Raw genomic sequence first — 24,697 nt, forward strand, 5'->3', positions numbered from 1 at the left:
AACCAAAACTACATCACAGGGAGACGGCAAACTTCATCTTTCTTTAGCAGCCATTAGAAAAGGGAGACGGGCATGGGAAAGCAGGGCGATCCTTTGTTGCCCTTGAACCCTACGTTACTGAGGCATCTGAGACGCCCGCTGGAAGGCGTCTTCATCTCTTCTATATCCCCAAGCGATCGGGTGAAGTTTGGTGACACGGGCGTGTAAGTGACCCGAGGACTTCACCTTTATTTAGTCTTCCCGGGGAGGAGATGGAAACGGTTTACCTGAGGTAGATGGAAACTGACATATGATGTTTCCTTGAAACTGCACTGGTGCAGTGTTTGCTTACTGAATGATTGAGCTAGGTAACATCTATTGTTCTGTCTGTGTTAACTCCCTAAGGTATCTAGAAAGTGTTCCCACTTCTGGGGGCGGGGGAATTTTGAAGAAGCTAGGTATGGCTTATACATTCAGAGAGACTGGGTGATTACCATACGTTTTAGAAGTCTGTGGCGCTTGGTGGAATTCATGTCTCGCCTCGCAGGCAACATTGCCGATACCTTGCTCCAAACCAGAGCGAGCAAAGGGTTATTAAACAGCGATCCACTGAAGAATCGTAGAATCCTAGAGCAGCCCAGGTGGGAAGGGACCTGGAAAGATCATCTGGTCCATCCTTTTGTGGGAAAGGGAGCCTAGATTAGATCATCTAGCACCCTGTTGTCGTGGTTTAACCCCAATCAGCAACTAAGCACCACGCAGCCACTCACTCGCTTCCCCCCCCCCACCCAGTGGGATGGGGGAGAAAATCGGGAAGAGAAGTAAAACTTGTGGGTTGAGATAAGAACGGTTTAATAGAACAGAAAAGAAGAAACTAATAATGATAACACTAATAAAATGACAATAGTAATAATGAAGGGATTGGAATATACAAGTGATGCACAATGCAATTGCTCACCACCCGCCGACCGACGCCCAGCTAGTCCCTGAGCGGCGATCCCCCCCCCGCTCCCCCCCAGTTGATATACTTGATGTGACATCACATGGTATGGAATACCCCGTTGGCCACTTTGGGTCAGCTGCCCTGGTTGTGTCCCCTCCCAGCTTCCTGTGCCCCTCCAGCTTTCTCGCTGGCTGGGCATGAGAAGCTGAAAAATCCTTGACTTCAGACTAAACACTACTTAGCAACAACTGAAAACATCAGTGTTATCTTCGCATACTGAACTCAAAACATGGCACTGTACCAGCTACTAGGAAGACAATTAACTCTATCCCAGCTGAAACCAGGGCAGCGTCACTGAGAGGCTGCCGAGCCTGGTGAACCCTGTGGATTATCATCCGCTCCTACTATTCCGCGTAGGGTCTGGCGAGGCAACTTAGAACCCTCCCAAGAGACTATATGTCCCTTGGAGCAATGTTAAAAGGATCGGAAGCACAGGTGGTGGTCTCCTCTATCCTCCCAGTCAGAGGAAGGGGTCCAGGAAGGAGGAGACGAATTGAACAGGTGAATGCCTGGCTGCGTAGCTGGTGCCATGCTCAAGGTTTTGGCTTCTATGATCATGGATCTGCCTTTGAGAAGCCGGGTCTGTTGGGAGCTGATGGGATTCACCTGACCAAGCGGGGCAAGAGGGTCTTCGCCAACAAGCTGGCCAGACTTACAAGGAGGGCTTTAAACTAGACTCAGTGGGGGAAGGGGATGGAGTTTTGAGCAACAGAGAAGAGCGAGGGGCCGCTGATGCGTTAGGAACCAACAGGGGAACACTTGAGAAATGCCACAAAGGAACTGGGGCTTGATCCTCCACAAAGGTGACACGGTTGACAGCCCAGCTGAAGTGCCTCTATACCAATGCACGCAGCATGGGTAACAAAGAGGAGGAGTTGGAAGCCACTGTGCAGAAGGAGCGGAAGGGAGCTGGCAGCTCTTTAAGGACGTTTTTCTTAGCGCACAAGAGCTCTCGATCCCCATGCGTAAGAAATCAGGCAAGGAAGGCAGGAGACCAGCGTGGCTGGGGAAGGACCTTCTGGTCGAGCTGAAGCGCAAGAAGGAAATGCATAGGCAGTGGAAGCGGGGACACGCATCCTGGGAAGAATATAGGGATGCTGCCCGGGTGTGTAGGGATGGGATCAGGAAAGCTAAGGCACAGCTGGAGCTGAATTTGGCAAGGGATGTGAAGAATCATAAGGAGGGCTTCTACAGGTGCGTTGGTCAGAAAAGGAAGAGTAAAGAAAACGTACGCCACCCCCACCCCCCTCCGATAAAGACAACGGGAGATCTAGTGACAACTGACATGGAGAAGGCTGAGGTACTCAACGACTTTTTTCCTCCCTTTTCTCTGGCAACCACTGTTCCCACATCTCTCAAGTCCCTGAACCTCAAGGCCCTCCCATCGTAGGAAACGATCCGTTTCGAGACCACCTGAGGAACCTGAACGTACACAAGTCCTGCACCTGGGGAGGAACAAGCCCATGCACCGGTATATGCTGGAGGCCGACTGGCTGGAAAGCAGCTTTGCAGAAAAGGACGTGGGGGGCTCCTGGTGGACACCAAGTTGAACAAGAGCCGACAATGTGCCCTTGCCGCAAAGAAGGCTAAGGATATCCTTAGCCCGATATAGAGGAAAGCGGGGTTTATGTATGTTACAAGACAGTTGTGTAGACCAATCAAATTGCTCACTATCCCCGGGGGCGTGTTACCGAAATCCGGAATAAAACTCCTTACCAGCAATGAGAAGTTAAGAAGCAGGCACTTCTTTATTGCAGCGCTGGGCACACAGGGGATCACTCCACCTAGTGTGTGCACCTGTCTGGTTTAATCATGCAGGTTAAATACACACCTGTTATACATAGTCACTAAATTTCTGGGAAATGTCATACATAATCATCAACTGTCCGATAAATCATTAGCATATGTAAATGTCCCTTTACGCAGGCGTGGTGAAGTCTCTGGTGGTCTTCAGAAGCCCTCTGGTGGTCTTCCATAGTCTTCCTCACTTTGTCCGATAGTTGACCTCTCTTATGTGATTCCGCGCAGTACGATTTTCGCCATCATGTATTAGATTTACATAAAAGTACATTCAATGTTAATTCTTGAATTTAACGTTTCTAGTGATTGGCCCTCAGTCACACCACCTTTTCAGTATTCTTATACTAAAACATTCATTGGTTAATCTTACTTAATTCCACTAACTGGAATCTTGATCAACGTGGGGTTTCTAAGCAACAGAACTAAGGTCCATAACGATCTCTCTTAGTTCCTTAGGACAAAACACTACAAACTAACAAATCGGTCGAAGTTTCTATGGTTAACTAATTTTAGACAATACGTATTTTCTTATGACTGCATACAGCACATTTTGTACGTTCCTAAGTTTCGATGACTACATTGCGCGCTTCAAAGCCCTATATTCTACAATCTTTACCTTTTGATGAAACCCAGGTTATATAAAATTTTAACTTATCAGAATATTTGTAATAGGCGCAGGGCACCACAGGCCACCCTTGGGCAGCTTTGGGGGCACTGCCTATTTTTCTCAAAGCCTCCTACCCAGCTTAGCGCAAATCCTGTCTTGATCTGCCCTCCAGCCCTCAAGCCACCAGTGCTGAACACAGGCTTTGTATTTTATTTTCTCCCAGGAGGCGTGCAGCTTAGAAACGTCTGCAACTGAAGCGGGGCTTTCAGGGAACAATTTAGAGCAACTTCTGTTGGTTCTGCGAAATGTTCTGAGAAGTTAAGGCCTGCCCTGCCCTGGCAAAAGCAGTCATTTGACAGGAGGGAGCAGCACCGAAAAGCCACAAGCACGTTTGGGGTGGACTTGATGCGGTAATAAATAACAAGAAATGGTACTTCTAGCTACAACAGCCTCTTCTGAGACCTCGTTGCCCGCCCGCAGGGTCTCAGCACTGCACGGGACAGATCCCTCCGCGGCCTGGCCCTACGTCGTCTCCCTCCGCGCCCCGGTCGGATCCCTCCGCGCCCCGGGGGCACGCAAAGTCCCTGAGCCCCGGCAAGCGCCAGGTCGACGAGGGCGGACCCGCCAAGGGGGCGGGGACAAGCGGCAACGACAGACGGGACAGCCAATCGAGACGCGGGATCGGCCGGCGGCGATCTGGCGGCCCAACGGGCGCCGCGGAGGGCCTGGCCGAGTGGAGGAAGCGCGGGGACGACAAGGGGCGTTGTCGCGGCTGGCGAGATTGTTGGGGCGCGGGCCGCCCGGCCCGGTGGCGCCACTACTGTCTTCGGAAGGATCACCGGCAAGGCGCTTCCCCGCCAACGTCATCTACGAGGACGAGGAGGTAGCCGCGGCTTTGCTCTGTGCGCGGTTCCTCTTCCCTTCCCCCCCTCCCCCTCCCCCCGCGCTCGCAGGCACCCTGAGCCGAGGCCCCGTTGCGCGGTGCCCGGGAGCGCGGCAGGGCGGGTGGCGGCGTTGCTGCGGGCGGGTGGGTGGGTGGGTGGGTGGAGGGACGGACGGGGCCTCTCTGGGTTGTGGCGCTCTCTACTGCACCATCCCTAAAACATCGCGCTTCTTCGGTACCCCCCGCCCCCCGCTGCTGCGGCGCGTACCGGGTTGCCGGTGTTGCCCGGCTCGCCTCGGTTCCCAGCCCCACCGCGTCGTGCGCGTGCGTAGAGGAGGGCCTCTGACGGGAACGCACTTGGTGGCAGCCGCAGACGTCTGCCGCCTGATATCCCTTTGGCACTGCAAGTCGCGCAAAGTTTGCTGCCGAGGGATGGGAGTGGTCCTGCCTCGTGTGGGATGATAGTCTTGAAACCAGAGTAGGGACCGTAATGAGTTAGTTCTGCACAGGAGAAATGCAGGTCTCGATGTGCCTCGTAACAGCATTAGAGAGATTTCACGGCTCTGCTGTGCTAGGCTTTGTTTCTGACCCCCCAAACTGGATTATTAAAGCAAAGAATTGCAGCTTTTCTTATTTTTCTTAACAAAAAGCTAGAAACCGGTCATCCTGCGGGCTGCAAAAGCTTCCCAGATGTTGTTTCTGTGGTGAAGTGGGACCGTGATAACAGCATGCTTGCGAGGTTTGCGGATGCTGGCGCACCACAACGTGCTAGGAACTAGAGCGAGCTGCTTAGACTGTGGGGAAAAAAATGCAGCCGTTGCCTGCACGATGTTAACTTTAAGTTAGTATCCCGTATAATTTTGTTCTTAACAGTTAGGGATGCCTTCTGCTTTTGAAGGTAGGGTTTACGTGCAATACAGAAGACAGGCTCGTACTAGGCACTCGCAGGCTTCCTGGGATTATGCTTTTGTTCAATACTTGAGCTCCCTGTCGCATGGCAAACGAGTGGCCGCTGATCTTCCACTTCACCAAACTCTTTGCTGGTTCAGTTAAGCCGTTTGTCTCCTGCCTCTGTGGTGGACCACATCGAATAGAAAAACTGCTTAGGAAATGATCAGCCCAAATTGAAACATACTGGAGGTCGCTAATCTGAAGTCCTGGCCCGTCTCCTTGCCCCCATCATCTTGCGTGCACTTCTGGAGGGGGCTCTGTAAATACGTTGTATTTTGTGTATAGAAAGTATTAATATCGCGTAAGAAAAATCAACGTTTCGGCTTGCGTTTGGGGTATCTGGCAATCTGCTTCTGTACGAGTTTGGTGGGGCGTATTGATTTGCTTAAGCTATTGCCTTTCTCTGAAGCCAATTGCGTTTTCACTGTTTACTCTTCCTCCAGCGCCTTGCGTTCTGTGATGTTTCGCCCCAAGCTCTGACGCTTTTCCTAGTCACGCCTAAGGAGCCAATTATCGGGTTATCTGACGCAGAAGATTCTGGTGAATCTGTAAGTACTGCGGAAGCTTTCTGTGGGCTAAACTGTACCTGTAATTAGTTCCTAATTTACTAGGCTCTCTCTCCCACCCCCCTTTCCCTCTTGATAGGGCACACGCAGTAGGCTATTGTGGGTTTTCTGGCGCTATAATCTTTTGCCTCTAGCTTGTAATGGAGTTGAGCTTTTTGGCTAAAAGTAGCGATATAAAGCAACGCTCCTCCCTGGGTATGTACTTCTGGTGCAAAATGCAGCGTTGTTTTGGAGCGCAGTCTGATGCCTGTCGTCGTGGTTTAGAGTAAGAGTAGCAGTACTTCCTCTAATACGGAGAAGAGGGCTTGGGGTTTTTGGCAGGTCAGGGGTGAGGAAGGGCAAAGCTGGTTGAGAGGTGCTGGATGCTTCACTCTTGGCTGTGAAAGTCAAGTTCAAAGACTTTGTAAACCCACGCAAAAGGCAGCCTAAAGTTTATTTTCCACCAGAATTGCTTATGTTGCCTGAAGATATAATGGGGGCTTTAACCCGGAGACAAACTTAGCTTCTGTGGCCGTTTTTTAGTCCGTTACTGTCCAGCTTGAAAAAAATTGCATGGCTCTTCTCCCCCACCCCTACCCCCCCACACACAGTGTGCATAATCATAATCGGTCTTTGTAGCTTTGCTTGGAAAATGTCAGTTGCGGGCGGGCGGACAGATGGTAATTTGAAGCGCAACGGTTGAATTGCTAGGAATTGGCTACCTGGTTTCTCTGGGTGGTTCTCTGCTCCCAGTCCTTCCCTTCCTGCCCTCTCCCCTCTTTGTGTGTGGCTTTTTATTTTATTTATTTATGGGTTTGTACTTCCTTCTCCAGCTTCTTGGGCATTTCATGATTGTTGGCAAGAAGCGTGCTGCTCACCTGGGCCTGACCAATGGATTCCGGATGGTTGTGGATGAAGGGCCCGAGGGTGGGCAGTCTGTCTGTCACGTACATCTACATATTCTGGGTGGCCGTCAGTTGGGCTGGCCGCCTGGCTGAGATTTTTGCACCGCAAGAGTTGCTGCACGTGTACAAATTGCCACTGAATGGATTTTGTCTGTTGCCCGTCAGTCTAGTAGCCGCTGTTGACGTCTAATTTTTGGTGACGTGTGTCTGTGGAAGGTAATGAAAGCTTTGAGCAGCAGTTGCACAATAAAGATTTAGCATGGGGATATCACCTCTGTCTTGTGCGTCTTACTGAGGGAAATAGTTCTGCAAGTTAAAATGTTGTCTCCCCAGAGTGTAAGTATGTGGAACGTTTCATTCTGTTAACAGTGTTCTATAGACAGATAATGATTTGCCCCGTCATTTGAAGCGTGATGCTGGAACCGCTTAGCAGTCTCCTGCGTCGTGCAGGAAGCAAACTCTTAGCTCTTTGGAAGTGGTACGCAAATGTACGTAAAGCCAGTGTAGGCTGCTGCTAAAACTTTAGAAAATACTGTATGTGACGCTACAGGCATGCCGTACAAGGGTGGTTTTGGCACAGTGCAATGCGGTGGAAGCATCCGGCTCCTGTTGGATCGCTTTATCAATGGCTGTGTGCTAAGGCCCCGTTGATATCCCTTTTCTGGTGAGGAGGGATACGGTAGGAGAAAAGAGTCGGTCTGAACGGCAGCTGTGGTGCTTCCGTAGCACAGTGCAATATCTCTTGTGTCAGTTTGGGTCAGCTGTCCTGGCTCTGTCCCCTCCCAACCTCTTGCCCACCCCCAGCTTACTGGACTTTGGGGGTGGGGGTGGTTGGAGAGACAGCCTCCGTGCTGTGGGAGCACTGCTCAGCAGTAGCCAAAACACTGGTGTGTTATCAACATCCTTCTAGCTACAACTACAAAGCACAGCACTATGAGGGCTGCTATGGGGAAAGTTACCTCCATCCCAGTGTGGCAGGTACACCCACCCCGACAGGAAACGAAACTTCTCTGGACAGGGAGGAGAGGAAAAAAACCCCAAACCCTAGAGGCCGCAGGTTGAAAGCCGAACTGACCAATCCGACACGCGTCAGTACGTGGAAGTGTTGACCTTTTGGGCAATGGGGAATAAAACGGCCACAGATCAGATTCGACAAGGGTATAAATGGGGCCCCGCCGGAGGACATTTTGAGTCAGTCCTCCTCGGAGCAGCGGGTCTGCAGTCAGGGACTCTCCCCTTGGGTCGGGACGCCGCCCTAGGTAACTCCTCGAGGTTGAGAGCCCTCATCTTGTAGGTGAGGGATATGCGCATTTTGAGTCATCATTTTTAGACCTTAAGAATTCTTAAGTCAGCTGTGTAGTACTAATTCCCCTTACATCATTGAGCCTGTGGTTCACTAATGATATCGTGGTTCTAACTAACTTTTTTACTGAAGAATAGATCTGATTTTTAACACCTGTTGGATTTGATTGCGTGAGCCTCCGTAACATTAAATTGGCATAGTCGGCAGGATGATGTTAATAGAGGAATTATTACGGAGGCACAGCTGTAGCCCTTCTCCCCCAGGTATGGAATGGGCAAAGGAGAAGTGGTCCGACCCAGCAGCGGTCGTGGAGAGAATAGAACAATGCCGCAGAAGTAGTCGAGATGGCAAAGGCAGTATGATTGCCATCCTAGGCGCCCGCTTGATTCAAGCGCAAAACCAAAACAGTGATTCTGACAGACTGGCAAAGGATAATTCTAAAAAGCAATGGGAAATAGGTTGTTTGAAGGCGGAATTGAAACGAGAAAAGGAGCGGGCGCGTCTATTAGAACGAAAGATTGAAATTATGCTCGCGCAAGCAAAAAAGCCCCCCAGTGTTACCCAAATCTGAAAGTTAATTACGCGCGCGGACCCTGAGGGTTGGGATGGGGACATTTGGGGAGACTGATGAAAACAGCTCTGAAGAGGTAGAGGACTTGGAGGAAAGGGACGTGCGACCCCTTATTAAAACAGAAAGGCACACGGGTCCGCACGGTGGGAACCCCCGAGCCACTGTCCGCACGACCCCTTGGACGGTGGACGGGACCCGAACTCAGTGAATTACAAGTTAAGTTTTCACGCAAGCCGGGCGAAACCGAAGCTGAGTATTTGCGGAGGGTTTCTTTAACTGGGGGAGATTGGATACTATTGAGTGATGACAAAGCGAGGGGTTTTTGGGGACCGGGAGTGTTTTTGAGTGACGGACCGGTGGGTGATCAGTCAATAACGTCCCGAGTAGCCTATTGGGCTGGGGGTGTGGACCCCAAGGAGAGAGGAGAACCTGTTACTATCCGGGTAAAGGGACTGTGGGAGGTAACGGAGGGAGTGCAAAAGGCGGCCTGTGTTCAGGGCATGTACGACAGAGGGCAGCAAGGGATAGCGATGGCTGTACCGGTGGACCCCCGCCACCCCTTAGACCCCTTATTAGAGGGCTGCTGGATGCTTTAAAAATACACGTCCAGTCCCTCAGAGAAAGAATTCAGGGGGCCGTTGAGCGCAATCAACAGAACCCGCCCGCGCACGGGATGACCTGGGCGGAAGTACTGCACAGCATAGTAGTTCACGGGCGCGAGATGGGATGGGCGGAGCCGAGCGGTGGCGCGGAGGGTAACAGGAAGGTCCGGCAAGCCAGTCGTAAACGCCGCCCCGAACGGCCTCCCCCCCGGGAGCCTGAGCCTCCTTCCTGGGGTCGGCCGGGTCGGAACTACGATCCCGGAAGGAATGGTCTCTGGCGGACAGCATTGGCACTGGGGGCACCCCGAGCCATGCTGCACGGGCAGGCCGCTGACGACATCCGGAAGCTGGTGGAACTGCTGGCGGGGAAAACTAGAGACCAAAGGGAAGCGGCAGCAACCCCGCCCCCTGGGGAAGAGAAACTGAGCCCTTTCGCGGCACTGCGAGGGGAGTTGGAAGGGCTAAAAAACTAGAAGTTGGGGTCTGGGGTTCAGGCCGCCCAATGCGCGTGGCGGATTCTTGCCAATGGTCTGCTGATAAGGAGCCTTGTATACACATTCCTGTGGGTCCAAGACGGATAAGTTTAGAACTTTTAATTGATACGGGAGCCCAAATTAGCATTTTAAACAAACGACAAGCTAATGAGCTAGGGATTAAACCATCGAGAAAGACTATAAACATAACGGGAGTGACAGGAGCAGCAGAAAAATGTCCCATAGCTCGAACTCAACTTTGGCTACCTGGGGAAAAGAGAATGACTGCTGTGGAAGTGGCTTTGAGCCCCTATGAGGGAAATATACTGGGATTCGATGTGCTGGCGGGCAAACAGTGGTACCTACCCAATGGCAGGGTGTGGAGCTTTGGGGGCAGAGGGGCAGGGGCTACCCATGTGAAAACGTTGCAGGTTGCTCCTGCACTACTGCAATCTAAGGTAACCCGTGTCTCTCAATACCCACTGCCAGCCGCTGCCAAGCGGGGTATTTCGGAAGGAAGTAATGACCTTGAGAAGAGACAGATGACAAGTTGCGTACATTCCCCTTATAATTCTCCTGTTTGGCCAGTCCGTAAACCGGATGGGAGGTGGCGACTAACAATTGATTATAGGAGATTGAACAGTAATACGCCAGCATTAACTGTTGCTGTTCCGAGCATAACCTCAATAGTAACGGCAATACAGGCCGCGGCCCACCCATGGATGGCTGCTTTAGATGTCGAGGATATGTTTTTTATGATTCCCCGAAGGGAAGAGGACAAACCCCAGTTCGCCTTCAGTTGGGAGGGGACACAATACACTTTTAATTGGCTTCCCCAGGGATAGAGGCATTCCCCCACTATTGCCCACAATGCTTTAGCCAAGCCTCTTGATGCTGTGGAAGTGCCATCAGGTGTTCACATATATCAATATATAGATGATATCCTAGTCGGTGGGGATAACAAGGAACAGGTAGGGCAAGTGGCTGAGGCCATCTGGAATCTGTTAGTCAAGTATGGGCTAGACATTCCATCTTCTAAATGTCAAGGTCCTGGACAAGAAATTAAATTCCTGGGGGCACGGTGGATAGCTGGAGCGGTTGCGGTACCCGACGACACTCTATCAGCTATTGAAAAGGGACAGACTCCGGGCAATAAAACGGAATTACAGCAGCTGCTAGGTACTTTGGGCTACTGGAGAAAACATATACCAGGGTTCTCAGTGATTGCCCGCCCTCTCTATGACTTGCTCCAAAACAATAGGAAATGGGATTGGACTTTGCACCATACGGAAGCCCTTAACACTTTGAAAGATGAGCTTAAGGCTTACCAGAGACTAGGCCCGTTGCACCCGCGAGACCCGTTAAGGGTGGAATGGGGATTTGCCGCACATGCTTCGTACTGTGGCGTGTTTCAAAAGGGCCCGCAAGGACCAGCTAGGCCTTTATTATTCTCTTCCACTTCATGTAAGGAGACTGAACAACGATACTCAGATTGGGAAAAAGGGGGTCCTTTGCCTCACTAGAGCGGTTAAGGAGGCTGAAAAGCTGCACACATCACAAGATGTTATAGCACAGGGCCCTTTCCCTCTCTTAAACTCAGTCCTCAATGGGTCGCCTCCTCCCGAGGGAGCAGCCCAAAAGGCCACAGTTAGGAAATGGTATGCATACCTAGAAGGGATAAGTCAGCTGTGGGAGCACTGCTCAGCAGTAGCCAAAACATTGGTGTGTTATCAACACCCTTCTAGCTACAACTACAAAGCGCAGCACTATGAGGGCTGCTATGGGGAAAGTTACCTCCATCCCAGCCAGACCCAAACCAAAACTACATCACAGGGAGACGGCAAACTTCATCTTTCTTTAGCAGCCATTAGAAAAGGGAGACGGGCATGGGAAAGCAGGGCGATCCTTTGTTGCCCTTGAACCCTACGTTACTGAGGCATCTGAGACGCCCGCTGGAAGGCGTCTTCATCTCTTCTATATCCCCAAGCGATCGGGTGAAGTTTGGTGACACGGGCGTGTAAGTGACCCGAGGACTTCACCTTTATTTAGTCTTCCCGGGGAGGAGATGGAAACGGTTTACCTGAGGTAGATGGAAACTGACATATGATGTTTCCTTGAAACTGCACTGGTGCAGTGTTTGCTTACTGAATGATTGAGCTAGGTAACATCTATTGTTCTGTCTGTGTTAACTCCCTAAGGTATCTAGAAAGTGTTCCCACTTCTGGGGGCGGGGGAATTTTGAAGAAGCTAGGTATGGCTTATACATTCAGAGAGACTGGGTGATTACCATACGTTTTAGAAGTCTGTGGCGCTTGGTGGAATTCATGTCTCGCCTCGCAGGCAACATTGCCGATACCTTGCTCCAAACCAGAGCGAGCAAAGGGTTATTAAACAGCGATCCACTGAAGAATCGTAGAATCCTAGAGCAGCCCAGGTGGGAAGGGACCTGGAAAGATCATCTGGTCCATCCTTTTGTGGGAAAGGGAGCCTAGATTAGATCATCTAGCACCCTGTTGTCGTGGTTTAACCCCAATCAGCAACTAAGCACCACGCAGCCACTCACTCGCTTCCCCCCCCCCACCCAGTGGGATGGGGGAGAAAATCGGGAAGAGAAGTAAAACTTGTGGGTTGAGATAAGAACGGTTTAATAGAACAGAAAAGAAGAAACTAATAATGATAACACTAATAAAATGACAATAGTAATAATGAAGGGATTGGAATATACAAGTGATGCACAATGCAATTGCTCACCACCCGCCGACCGACGCCCAGCTAGTCCCTGAGCGGCGATCCCCCCCCCGCTCCCCACCAGTTGATATACTTGATGTGACATCACATGGTATGGAATACCCCGTTGGCCACTTTGGGTCAGCTGCCCTGGTTGTGTCCCCTCCCAGCTTCCTGTGCCCCTCCAGCTTTCTCGCTGGCTGGGCATGAGAAGCTGAAAAATCCTTGACTTCAGACTAAACACTACTTAGCAACAACTGAAAACATCAGTGTTATCTTCGCATACTGAACTCAAAACATGGCACTGTACCAGCTACTAGGAAGACAATTAACTCTATCCCAGCTGAAACCAGGGCAGCGTCACTGAGAGGCTGCCGAGCCTGGTGAACCCTGTGGATTATCATCCGCTCCTACTATTCCGCGTAGGGTCTGGCGAGGCAACTTAGAACCCTCCCAAGAGACTATATGTCCCTTGGAGCAATGTTAAAAGGATCGGAAGCACAGGTGGTGGTCTCCTCTATCCTCCCAGTCAGAGGAAGGGGTCCAGGAAGGAGGAGACGAATTGAACAGGTGAATGCCTGGCTGCGTAGCTGGTGCCATGCTCAAGGTTTTGGCTTCTATGATCGTGGATCTGCCTTTGAGAAGCCGGGTCTGTTGGGAGCTGATGGGATTCACCTGACCAAGCGGGGCAAGAGGGTCTTCGCCAACAAGCTGGCCAGACTTACAAGGAGGGCTTTAAACTAGACTCAGTGGGGGAAGGGGATGGAGTTTTGAGCAACAGAGAAGAGCGAGGGGCCGCTGATGCGTTAGGAACCAACAGGGGAACACTTGAGAAATGCCACAAAGGAACTGGGGCTTGATCCTCCACAAAGGTGACACGGTTGACAGCCCAGCTGAAGTGCCTCTATACCAATGCACGCAGCATGGGTAACAAAGAGGAGGAGTTGGAAGCCACTGTGCAGAAGGAGCGGAAGGGAGCTGGCAGCTCTTTAAGGACGTTTTTCTTAGCGCACAAGAGCTCTCGATCCCCATGCGTAAGAAATCAGGCAAGGAAGGCAGGAGACCAGCGTGGCTGGGGAAGGACCTTCTGGTCGAGCTGAAGCGCAAGAAGGAAATGCATAGGCAGTGGAAGCGGGGACACGCATCCTGGGAAGAATATAGGGATGCTGCCCGGGTGTGTAGGGATGGGATCAGGAAAGCTAAGGCACAGCTGGAGCTGAATTTGGCAAGGGATGTGAAGAATCATAAGGAGGGCTTCTACAGGTGCGTTGGTCAGAAAAGGAAGAGTAAAGAAAACGTACCCACCCCCACCCCCCTCCGATAAAGACAACGGGAGATCTAGTGACAACTGACATGGAGAAGGCTGAGGTACTCAACGACTTTTTTCCTCCCTTTTCTCTGGCAACCACTGTTCCCACATCTCTCAAGTCCCTGAACCTCAAGGCCCTCCCATCGTAGGAAACGATCCGTTTCGAGACCACCTGAGGAACCTGAACGTACACAAGTCCTGCACCTGGGGAGGAACAAGCCCATGCACCGGTATATGCTGGAGGCCGACTGGCTGGAAAGCAGCTTTGCAGAAAAGGACGTGGGGGGCTCCTGGTGGACACCAAGTTGAACAAGAGCCGACAATGTGCCCTTGCCGCAAAGAAGGCTAAGGATATCCTTAGCCCGATATAGAGGAAAGCGGGGTTTATGTATGTTACAAGACAGTTGTGTAGACCAATCAAATTGCTCACTATCCCCGGGGGCGTGTTACCGAAATCCGGAATAAAACTCCTTACCAGCAATGAGAAGTTAAGAAGCAGGCACTTCTTTATTGCAGCGCTGGGCACACAGGGGATCACTCCACCTAGTGTGTGCACCTGTCTGGTTTAATCATGCAGGTTAAATACACACCTGTTATACATAGTCACTAAATTTCTGGGAAATGTCATACATAATCATCAACTGTCCGATAAATCATTAGCATATGTAAATGTCCCTTTACGCAGGCGTGGTGAAGTCTCTGGTGGTCTTCAGAAGCCCTCTGGTGGTCTTCCATAGTCTTCCTCACTTTGTCCGATAGTTGACCTCTCTTATGTGATTCCGCGCAGTACGATTTTCGCCATCATGTATTAGATTTACATAAAAGTACATTCAATGTTAATTCTTGAATTTAACGTTTCTAGTGATTGGCCCTCAGTCACACCACCTTTTCAATATTCTTATACTAAAACATTCATTGGTTAATCTTACTTAATTCCACTAACTGGAATCTTGATCAACGTGGGGTTTCTAAGCAACAGAACTAAGGTCCATAACGATCTCTCTTAGTTCCTTAGGACAAAACACTACAAACTAACAAATCGGTCGAAGTTTCTATGGTTAACTAATTTTAGACAATACGTATTTTCTTATGACTGCATACAGCACATTTTGTACGTTCCTAAGTTTCGATGACTACATTGCGCGCTTCAAAGCCCTATATTCTACAATCTTTACCTTTTGATGAAACCCAGGTTATATAAAATTTTAACTTATCAGAATATTTGTAATAGGCGCAGGGCACCACAGGCCACCCTTGGGCAGCTTTGGGGGCACTGCCTATTTTTCTCAAAGCCTCCTACCCAGCTTAGCGCAAATCCTGTCTTGATCTGCCCTCCAGCCCTCAAGCCACCAGTGCTGAACACAGGCTTTGTATTTTATTTTCTCCCAGGAGGCGTGCAGCTTAGAAACGTCTGCAACTGAAGCGGGGCTTTCAGGGAACAATTTAGAGCAACTTCTGTTGGTTCTGCGAAATGTTCTGAGAAGTTAAGGCCTGCCCTGCCCTGGCAAAAGCAGTCATTTGACAGGAGGGAGCAGCACCGAAAAGCCACAAGCACGTTTGGGGTGGACTTGATGCGGTAATAAATAACAAGAAATGGTACTTCTAGCTACAACAGCCTCTTCTGAGACCTCGTTGCCCGCCCGCAGGGTCTCAGCACTGCACGGGACAGATCCCTCCGCGGCCTGGCCCTACGTCGTCTCCCTCCGCGCCCCGGTCGGATCCCTCCGCGCCCCGGGGGCACGCAAAGTCCCTGAGCCCCGGCAAGCGCCAGGTCGACGAGGGCGGACCCGCCAAGGGGGCGGGGACAAGCGGCAACGACAGACGGGACAGCCAATCGAGACGCGGGATCGGCCGGCGGCGATCTGGCGGCCCAACGGGCGCCGCGGAGGGCCTGGCCGAGTGGAGGAAGCGCGGGGACGACAAGGGGCGTTGTCGCGGCTGGCGAGATTGTTGGGGCGCGGGCCGCCCGGCCCGGTGGCGCCACTACTGTCTTCGGAAGGATCACCGGCAAGGCGCTTCCCCGCCAACGTCATCTACGAGGACGAGGAGGTAGCCGCGGCTTTGCTCTGTGCGCGGTTCCTCTTCCCTTCCCCCCCTCCCCCTCCCCCCGCGCTCGCAGGCACCCTGAGCCGAGGCCCCGTTGCGCGGTGCCCGGGAGCGCGGCAGGGCGGGTGGCGGCGTTGCTGCGGGCGGGTGGGTGGGTGGGTGGAGGGACGGACGGGGCCTCTCTGGGTTGTGGCGCTCTCTACTGCACCATCCCTAAAACATCGCGCTTCTTCGGTACCCCCCGCCCCCCGCTGCTGCGGCGCGTACCGGGTTGCCGGTGTTGCCCGGCTCGCCTCGGTTCCCAGCCCCACCGCGTCGTGCGCGTGCGTAGAGGAGGGCCTCTGACGGGAACGCACTTGGTGGCAGCCGCAGACGTCTGCCGCCTGATATCCCTTTGGCACTGCAAGTCGCGCAAAGTTTGCTGCCGAGGGATGGGAGTGGTCCTGCCTCGTGTGGGATGATAGTCTTGAAACCAGAGTAGGGACCGTAATGAGTTAGTTCTGCACAGGAGAAATGCAGGTCTCGATGTGCCTCGTAACAGCATTAGAGAGATTTCACGGCTCTGCTGTGCTAGGCTTTGTTTCTGACCCCCCAAACTGGATTATTAAAGCAAAGAATTGCAGCTTTTCTTATTTTTCTTAACAAAAAGCTAGAAACCGGTCATCCTGCGGGCTGCAAAAGCTTCCCAGATGTTGTTTCTGTGGTGAAGTGGGACCGTGATAACAGCATGCTTGCGAGGTTTGCGGATGCTGGCGCACCACAACGTGCTAGGAACTAGAGCGAGCTGCTTAGACTGTGGGGAAAAAAATGCAGCCGTTGCCTGCACGATGTTAACTTTAAGTTAGTATCCCGTATAATTTTGTTCTTAACAGTTAGGGATGCCTTCTGCTTTTGAAGGTAGGGTTTACGTGCAATACAGAAGACAGGCTCGTACTAGGCACTCGCAGGCTTCCTGGGATTATGCTTTTGTTCAATACTTGAGCTCCCTGTCGCATGGCAAACGAGTGGCCGCTGATCTTCCACTTCACCAAACTCTTTGCTGGTTCAGTTAAGCCGTTTGTCTCCTGCCTCTGTGGTGGACCACATCGAATAGAAAAACTGCTTAGGAAATGATCAGCCCAAATTGAAACATACTGGAGGTCGCTAATCTGAAGTCCTGGCCCGTCTCCTTGCCCCCATCATCTTGCGTGCACTTCTGGAGGGGGCTCTGTAAATACGTTGTATTTTGTGTATAGAAAGTATTAATATCGCGTAAGAAAAATCAACGTTTCGGCTTGCGTTTGGGGTATCTGGCAATCTGCTTCTGTACGAGTTTGGTGGGGCGTATTGATTTGCTTAAGCTATTGCCTTTCTCTGAAGCCAATTGCGTTTTCACTGTTTACTCTTCCTCCAGCGCCTTGCGTTCTGTGATGTTTCGCCCCAAGCTCTGACGCTTTTCCTAGTCACGCCTAAGGAGCCAATTATCGGGTTATCTGACGCAGAAGATTCTGGTGAATCTGTAAGTACTGCGGAAGCTTTCTGTGGGCTAAACTGTACCTGTAATTAGTTCCTAATTTACTAGGCTCTCTCTCCCACCCCCCTTTCCCTCTTGATAGGGCACACGCAGTAGGCTATTGTGGGTTTTCTGGCGCTATAATCTTTTGCCTCTAGCTTGTAATGGAGTTGAGCTTTTTGGCTAAAAGTAGCGATATAAAGCAACGCTCCTCCCTGGGTATGTACTTCTGGTGCAAAATGCAGCGTTGTTTTGGAGCGCAGTCTGATGCCTGTCGTCGTGGTTTAGAGTAAGAGTAGCAGTACTTCCTCTAATACGGAGAAGAGGGCTTGGGTTTTTTGGCAGGTCAGGGGTGAGGAAGGGCAAAGCTGGTTGAGAGGTGCTGGATGCTTCACTCTTGGCTGTGAAAGTCAAGTTCAAAGACTTTGTAAACCCACGCAAAAGGCAGCCTAAAGTTTATTTTCCACCAGAATTGCTTATGTTGCCTGAAGATATAATGGGGGCTTTAACCCGGAGACAAACTTAGCTTCTGTGGCCGTTTTTTAGTCCGTTACTGTCCAGCTTGAAAAAAATTGCATGGCTCTTCTCCCCCACCCCTACCCCCCCACACACAGTGTGCATAATCATAATCGGTCTTTGTAGCTTTGCTTGGAAAATGTCAGTTGCGGGCGGGCGGACAGATGGTAATTTGAAGCGCAACGGTTGAATTGCTAGGAATTGGCTACCTGGTTTCTCTGGGTGGTTCTCTGCTCCCAGTCCTTCCCTTCCTGCCCTCTCCCCTCTTTGTGTGTGGCTTTTTATTTTATTTATTTATGGGTTTGTACTTCCTTCTCCAGCTTCTTGGGCATTTCATGATTGTTGGCAAGAAGCGTGCTGCTCACCTGGGCCTGACCAATGGATTCCGGATGGTTGTGGATGAAGGGCCCGAGGGTGGGCAGTCTGTCTGTCACGTACATCTACATATTCTGGGTGGCCGTCAGTTGGGCTGGCCGCCTGGCTGAGATTTTTGCACCGCAAGAGTTGCTGCACGTGTACAAGTTGCCACTGAATGGATTTTGTCTGTTGCCCGTCAGTCTAGTAGCCGCTGTTGACGTCTAATTTTTGGTGACGTGTGTCTGTGGAAGGTAATGAAAGCTTTGAGCAGCAGTTGCACAATAAAGATTTAGCATGGGGATATCACCTCTGTCTTGTGCGTCTTACTGAGGGAAATAGTTCTGCAAGTTAAAATGTTGTCTCCCCAGAGTGTAAGTATGTGGAACGTTTCATTCTGTTAACAGTGTTCTATAGACAGATAATGATTTGCCCCGTCATTTGAAGCGTGATGCTGGAACCGCTTAGCAGTCTCCTGCGTCGTGCAGGAAGCAAACTCTTAGCTCTTTGGAAGTGGTACGCAAATGTACGTAAAGCCAGTGTAGGCTGCTGCTAAAACTTTAGAAAATACTGTATGTGACGCTACAGGCATGCCGTACAAGGGTGGTTTCGGCACAGTGCAATGCGGTGGAAGCATCCGGCTCCTGTTGGATCGCTTTATCAATGGCTGTGTGCTAAGGCCCCGTTGATATCCCTTTTCTGGTGAGGAGGGATACGGTAGGAGAAAAGAGTCGGTCTGAACGGCAGCTGTGGTGCTTCCGTAGCACAGTGCAATATCTCTTGTGTCAGTTTGGGTCAGCTGTCCTGGCTCTGTCCCCTCCCAACCTCTTGCCCACCCCCAGCTTACTGGACTTTGGGGGTGGGGGTGGTTGGAGAGACAGCCTCCGTGCTGTGGGAGCACTGCTCAGCAGTAGCCAAAACACTGGTGTGTTATCAACATCCTTCTAGCTACAACTACAAAGCACAGCACTATGAGGGCTGCTATGGGGAAAGTTACCTCCATCCCAGTGTGGCAGGTACACCCACCCCGACAGGAAACGAAACTTCTCTGGACAGGGAGGAGAGGAAAAAAACCCCAAACCCTAGAGGCCGCAGGTTGAAAGCCGAACTGACCAATCCGACACGCGTCAGTACGTGGAAGTGTTGACCTTTTGGGCAATGGGGAATAAAACGGCCACAGATCAGATTCGACAAGGGTATAAATGGGGCCCCGCCGGAGGACATTTTGAGTCAGTCCTCCTCGGAGCAGCGGGTCTGCAGTCAGGGACTCTCCCCTTGGGTCGGGACGCCGCCCTAGGTAACTCCTCGAGGTTGAGAGCCCTCATCTTGTAGGTGAGGGATATGCGCATTTTGAGTCATCATTTTTAGACCTTAAGAATTCTTAAGTCAGCTGTGTAGTACTAATTCCCCTTACATCATTGAGCCTGTGGTTCACTAATGATATCGTGGTTCTAACTAACTTTTTTACTGAAGAATAGATCTGATTTTTAACACCTGTTGGATTTGATTGCGTGAGCCTCCGTAACATTAAATTGGCATAGTCGGCAGGATGATGTTAATAGAGGAATTATTACGGAGGCACAGCTGTAGCCCTTCTCCCCCAGGTATGGAATGGGCAAAGGAGAAGTGGTCCGACCCAGCAGCGGTCGTGGAGAGAATAGAACAATGCCGCAGAAGTAGTCGAGATGGCAAAGGCAGTATGATTGCCATCCTAGGCGCCCGCTTGATTCAAGCGCAAAACCAAAACAGTGATTCTGACAGACTGGCAAAGGATAATTCTAAAAAGCAATGGGAAATAGGTTGTTTGAAGGCGGAATTGAAACGAGAAAAGGAGCGGGCGCGTCTATTAGAACGAAAGATTGAAATTATGCTCGCGCAAGCAAAAAAGCCCCCCAGTGTTACCCAAATCTGAAAGTTAATTACGCGCGCGGACCCTGAGGGTTGGGATGGGGACATTTGGGGAGACTGATGAAAACAGCTCTGAAGAGGTAGAGGACTTGGAGGAAAGGGACGTGCGACCCCTTATTAAAACAGAAAGGCACACGGGTCCGCACGGTGGGAACCCCCGAGCCACTGTCCGCACGACCCCTTGGACGGTGGACGGGACCCGAACTCAGTGAATTACAAGTTAAGTTTTCACGCAAGCCGGGCGAAACCGAAGCTGAGTATTTGCGGAGGGTTTCTTTAACTGGGGGAGATTGGATACTATTGAGTGATGACAAAGCGAGGGGTTTTTGGGGACCGGGAGTGTTTTTGAGTGACGGACCGGTGGGTGATCAGTCAATAACGTCCCGAGTAGCCTATTGGGCTGGGGGTGTGGACCCCAAGGAGAGAGGAGAACCTGTTACTATCCGGGTAAAGGGACTGTGGGAGGTAACGGAGGGAGTGCAAAAGGCGGCCTGTGTTCAGGGCATGTACGACAGAGGGCAGCAAGGGATAGCGATGGCTGTACCGGTGGACCCCCGCCACCCCTTAGACCCCTTATTAGAGGGCTGCTGGATGCTTTAAAAATACACGTCCAGTCCCTCAGAGAAAGAATTCAGGGGGCCGTTGAGCGCAATCAACAGAACCCGCCCGCGCACGGGATGACCTGGGCGGAAGTACTGCACAGCATAGTAGTTCACGGGCGCGAGATGGGATGGGCGGAGCCGAGCGGTGGCGCGGAGGGTAACAGGAAGGTCCGGCAAGCCAGTCGTAAACACCGCCCCGAACTGTAATCGACAGGGAACCAAATTGTTCCCTGACATTGTGTAATTCGTGTTCAATTCAAAGAAGACAATAAGGCTTACATACCAATCGGGAAGGGGGAAGAGACATATTGAGATTTAACAGATGCCTCGTGTAAATTATAAGGCTTGTTTAAATGTTGTGTGAAAGTCACGGGAAAATGGCAATGGCTATAACTTACTAAATAAGGAGGGAAAAAGACAGCAACTATAACTTACTAGATAAGGAGGGAAAAGACAACGGTTATAATGTAGCAGATAAGGGGATTAACTCTGCCACGACTGCACTTCTCCACATCAGAAGACATTCTACATCAAAAGACACTCTCCCTTGAGAAGATTGACCGAATCTGCCTAGTAACAAACCTGCACGAGTGAAGAAAGGAAGCAGGACAAGGCGGAGACTTACAAGAAAGGGGTGCATGAACTGTATAAAAGGAATGTAACTATAACAGAACTTTGCGAGCTTTTGGCGGAGCACTGTCTCCCCGGCCGCCCAGCGCTGTTTTGCTCTCTTATCGCTTGCTAATAAATTTGATCTTTTTATTTAATACGAATTGGCTCCTCCAATGTGTCACGAGCGTCTATAACAAAGTTGGTGCCGTGACTCGGATCCAGGTTCTTTGGTGCGGACCCTCACAAGCGGGGAGGCGCCCTATCCCCAGATAGCCCCGTCTTGAGGAGTTGCCGTCGCCACACCCTGGACCCACGAACCCCTTTAAATTACGATAACTGAGCAAAAGAACCTGCAGAACCCCTTAAATTTTATGCACGAAGACCAAACGACGACCCCAGGAGTGGGTGAGTATATAAATTGTGAGCTGGTTGGTTGGGGTGGTTATCCCGAGGTGCGACTGTGTGAGAGGTCTCTCTGAGATCACGTGAGTGCGGACCCTCCAGTAGTGCAGTTCTCGTAGCCCGCGAGGGAGCGAGTCACGACCCAGGGGAAGTGAGTGTGTGTGGATAAGGGCACCTCAGAAGATGGGACAGAGTAAAAGCAAGCCCTCTGGACCCATGGGGATGGGGAAGAAAGATAAGTTACCAGACATACCCCCAGATAGTTCCCTAGGCCTGATGATAAGATATTGAGACAATTCACCAAAGAGAAAGAATAAGTCTAAGGAAAAGATGATATATTATTGTATGGAAATATGGGGGGGAAACAAATAAGGGCTGATAAATTGTGTTGGCCAGTTTTTGGGTCACTTGAGGATCGAGTATGTCAAGCTCTGAATGTATATGTGAACCAAAAAGAACCTTTTAGTTTAGAAGACAGTGAATATGCCAGCCTCTGGATAATATCCTCAGCTAGAAGTTATATTTTTGCCTTAACCGAAAAGAAAAAGACGAAGGGACCCCCACGCAAACAGTGGGACCCGACTAACCAACCCTCCCCACCCCCGTATGTCCCGGCTCCAAATCCCCCGCCATCCCCGAATCCATCACCCCCTCCATCCCCACCCTGAATATATCCTCAATTACCCACTCACCCGACCCCTTCTGCCCCGGTAGAAACAGAGGGCATGAAAACTCAAAGTAGGACTCGGAGAAACCAGGAAGTGACACATTTATTGCCCCCAAGAGAAGTTGCTATGGGTGGAAATCAGGGTGGAGTGGGATTTGTATCGGTACCCATAAATTCTGGGGATGTCCGAGAATTTAAGAAAGAAATTAGAGAAGTTAGAAGACTGGCAGGACAGAGGGTTAGACGAGTTGTTGAGAGAGGCTCAGAAGGTGTATGTACGTAGAGATGAGGAAAGCCAATTAGACCAGAAAATAAAGAAGCAGGAATTGAATGCTATTATTGTGAGAAGGGAGGGCACTTGAAGCGGAATTGTAGAAAAAAAACCCAAAACAAAACACAACAGGATGAACAGATGTTTAAAAATGAATGGGGGGGGTGGGGGGGGGGTCAGAGGCTCTACTTATTGGGGACTAGAACATCTACAGAGCCCCGAGTAAAATTGAAATTAGGTCCCCAAAAGTAGGAGGTAGATTTTTAGTAAGTACAGGAGCCGAAAGATCCACCGTTCAAAAACTACCCTCCGGTTGCACCCTTACTAAAACCACCATAAATATTGTAGGTGCAAAAGGGAAACCTTTTAAAGTCCTTAATGATTTACTCTTGCTCCCTGAGGCAGAATACAATTTATTAAGAAGGGATTTGATTTTGAAATTAAACTTAAGCATTCAAAGTCGAGGAGAGGGGTCCGGCTCCGTGCGGTCGTGGCGGAGCCGGCGCTGCAGCAGCAGCGGGCGAACTCCTTTGTTGCAGCAACAGCAACAGCGGCGGCAGCGGCGGGGGCAGCCCCCCCTCGGCAGCGGCCGCCGCCTCTCCTCGCGCCGCGGGGCTATAATTGAAGTCAACTATGTAAACAACCAGAGTGGGGCTTTCTGTGCGACTGCTCTATCGCTATCGATGAAAACAATTAAGATGGACTGTGCTACCACAAGGGTTCACAGAGTCACCAAATCTATTTGGACAAACTTTAGAGAAAATTGTACAAGATTTCATTTCTCCCCAGAGAAGTAAAGTTATTACAATATGTGGACGATCTATTAATAGCAGGAGAAACTAAAGAAGGAACCCGAGAAACCACTATTAAATTGTTAAACCCCCACAAACTAAAAAGGAAACTCGACAAATATTGGGATTACTAAGATATTGTAGACCATGGCTTAAAAGCTACAGTGATAAAGGTGAAATTAACTAATAACCAACTTAAATGGTCTACAGAAGATGATCAGAAATTAGAGGAAATAAAAAGCGCATTAATACAGGCACATGTATTAAGCCTCACAGATTAAAAAAAAAAAAAAAAAAAAGAACCTTTTTTTGTGTGTGTGTGAATAGTCCTTGCTCAAGACTGGGCAGGAATTAAGAAACCCGTGAGGTATTGTTCTAAGTTACTTGATCCAGTAAGTAGAGAATGGCCTACTTGTCTCCAAGCTTTGGTCACTATGGCATTATTAATGGAGGAAGTTAGAAAGATTACCTTTAGTACCCCTTTAAAAGTGTATACTCCACATAATGTCAGAAGTGTTTACAACAGAAAGTGGAAAAATGGCTAACAGATAGCTGGATCCTAAAATATAAAGCAATATTGATTGACTCCCCTAATTTAGAACTGAGGGTAACCTCTGCTCAGAGTCCAACACATTTTGTTTGGAAAACCATCAGAGAAATTGCAACATAACTGCTTAGAGGTAATTGAGACCCAGACTAAAGTGAGACAATAATTAATAAGGACCTAAAACCTGTGGAATCAGGACCTCTAAGCCCATCATGGTCAGCTCAGGCTTCTGAGCTGTATGCCCTATATAGGGCCCTAGAATTAATTAAAGAAAAAAAATGGGACTATATTTACAGATTACAAAAATACATATGGAGTAGTTCACACTTTTGGAAAAAAATTTGAAAGAAAAAGGTTTAATTAATACTCAAGGGAGGAATCTTATACATCAGGAATTAATAGCAAAAATTTTAAGAGCATTAAGAAAACCAAAGGAGATAGCAGTGGTACATATGAAAAGACATCAAAAGAGATTAGATTACCGAATCAGAGGGAATAATTTGTCAGATAGAGAGGCCCAGGAAGCAGCCCTGAGGACTCAGGTCACCAAAAGTAACATAGTAATTTTCTTTGTGTTCCTATATAATGGTTCTAAGGGTAAAATATGTTGCTCTACTGTAAAGCCTCTGTGCCAGGGAATTGTGTTTTGCCTCTGAATATTTAAGGTTGCCAATAAACTATTCTTGTTGGCAGGTTAATAAGAATATAAACACTATACAGTCCTGTGTTAATACCTAATTGTGTTTATAGGCAAAATTAAAAGACTTTACTAGCTATCTGAAAAGTAATATGCATTTCAAGTTGTTAAAAATATATAACTATTTCAAACTA

General features: G+C 49.9%; 2 protein-coding genes across 2 annotated transcripts in view; both read left to right on the top strand.

Moving 5' to 3' along the window:
- Window positions 1-6,944, top strand: part of LOC126035496 (uncharacterized) — a 39,691-nt gene extending 32,747 nt beyond the window's left edge. Inside the window, exon 3 of the mRNA XM_049794146.1 lies at window positions 6,602-6,944. Coding sequence (XP_049650103.1) covers window positions 6,602-6,766 — 165 coding nt within the window. The 3' untranslated portion in view covers window positions 6,767-6,944. The remainder of the gene's footprint in view (window positions 1-6,601) is intronic.
- Window positions 1,566-6,595, top strand: LOC126035505 (uncharacterized). Its single transcript, XM_049794165.1, has 2 exons — window positions 1,566-4,272; window positions 5,667-6,595. The coding sequence occupies exons 1-2, from the start codon at window positions 3,817-3,819 to the stop codon at window positions 5,817-5,819; spliced, it is 609 nt and encodes a 202-aa protein (XP_049650122.1). The 5' UTR covers window positions 1,566-3,816; the 3' UTR covers window positions 5,820-6,595.
- Window positions 6,945-24,697: the final 17,753 nt, after the last annotated feature.

This window comes from Accipiter gentilis, chromosome W, assembly GCF_929443795.1.
Source record: "Accipiter gentilis chromosome W, bAccGen1.1, whole genome shotgun sequence".
NCBI lineage: Eukaryota > Metazoa > Chordata > Aves > Accipitriformes > Accipitridae > Astur > Astur gentilis.

Excerpts from the sequence above, each read along its gene's own strand:
- LOC126035505 (XM_049794165.1), top strand. The coding sequence starts at position 3,817 with ATGGTACTTCTAGCTACAACAGCCTCTTCTGAGACCTCGTTGCCCGCC. Across the intron at positions 4,273-5,666 it reads TCATCTACGAGGACGAGGAG|CGCCTTGCGTTCTGTGATGT; the intron begins GTAGCCGCGGCT and ends CTCTTCCTCCAG.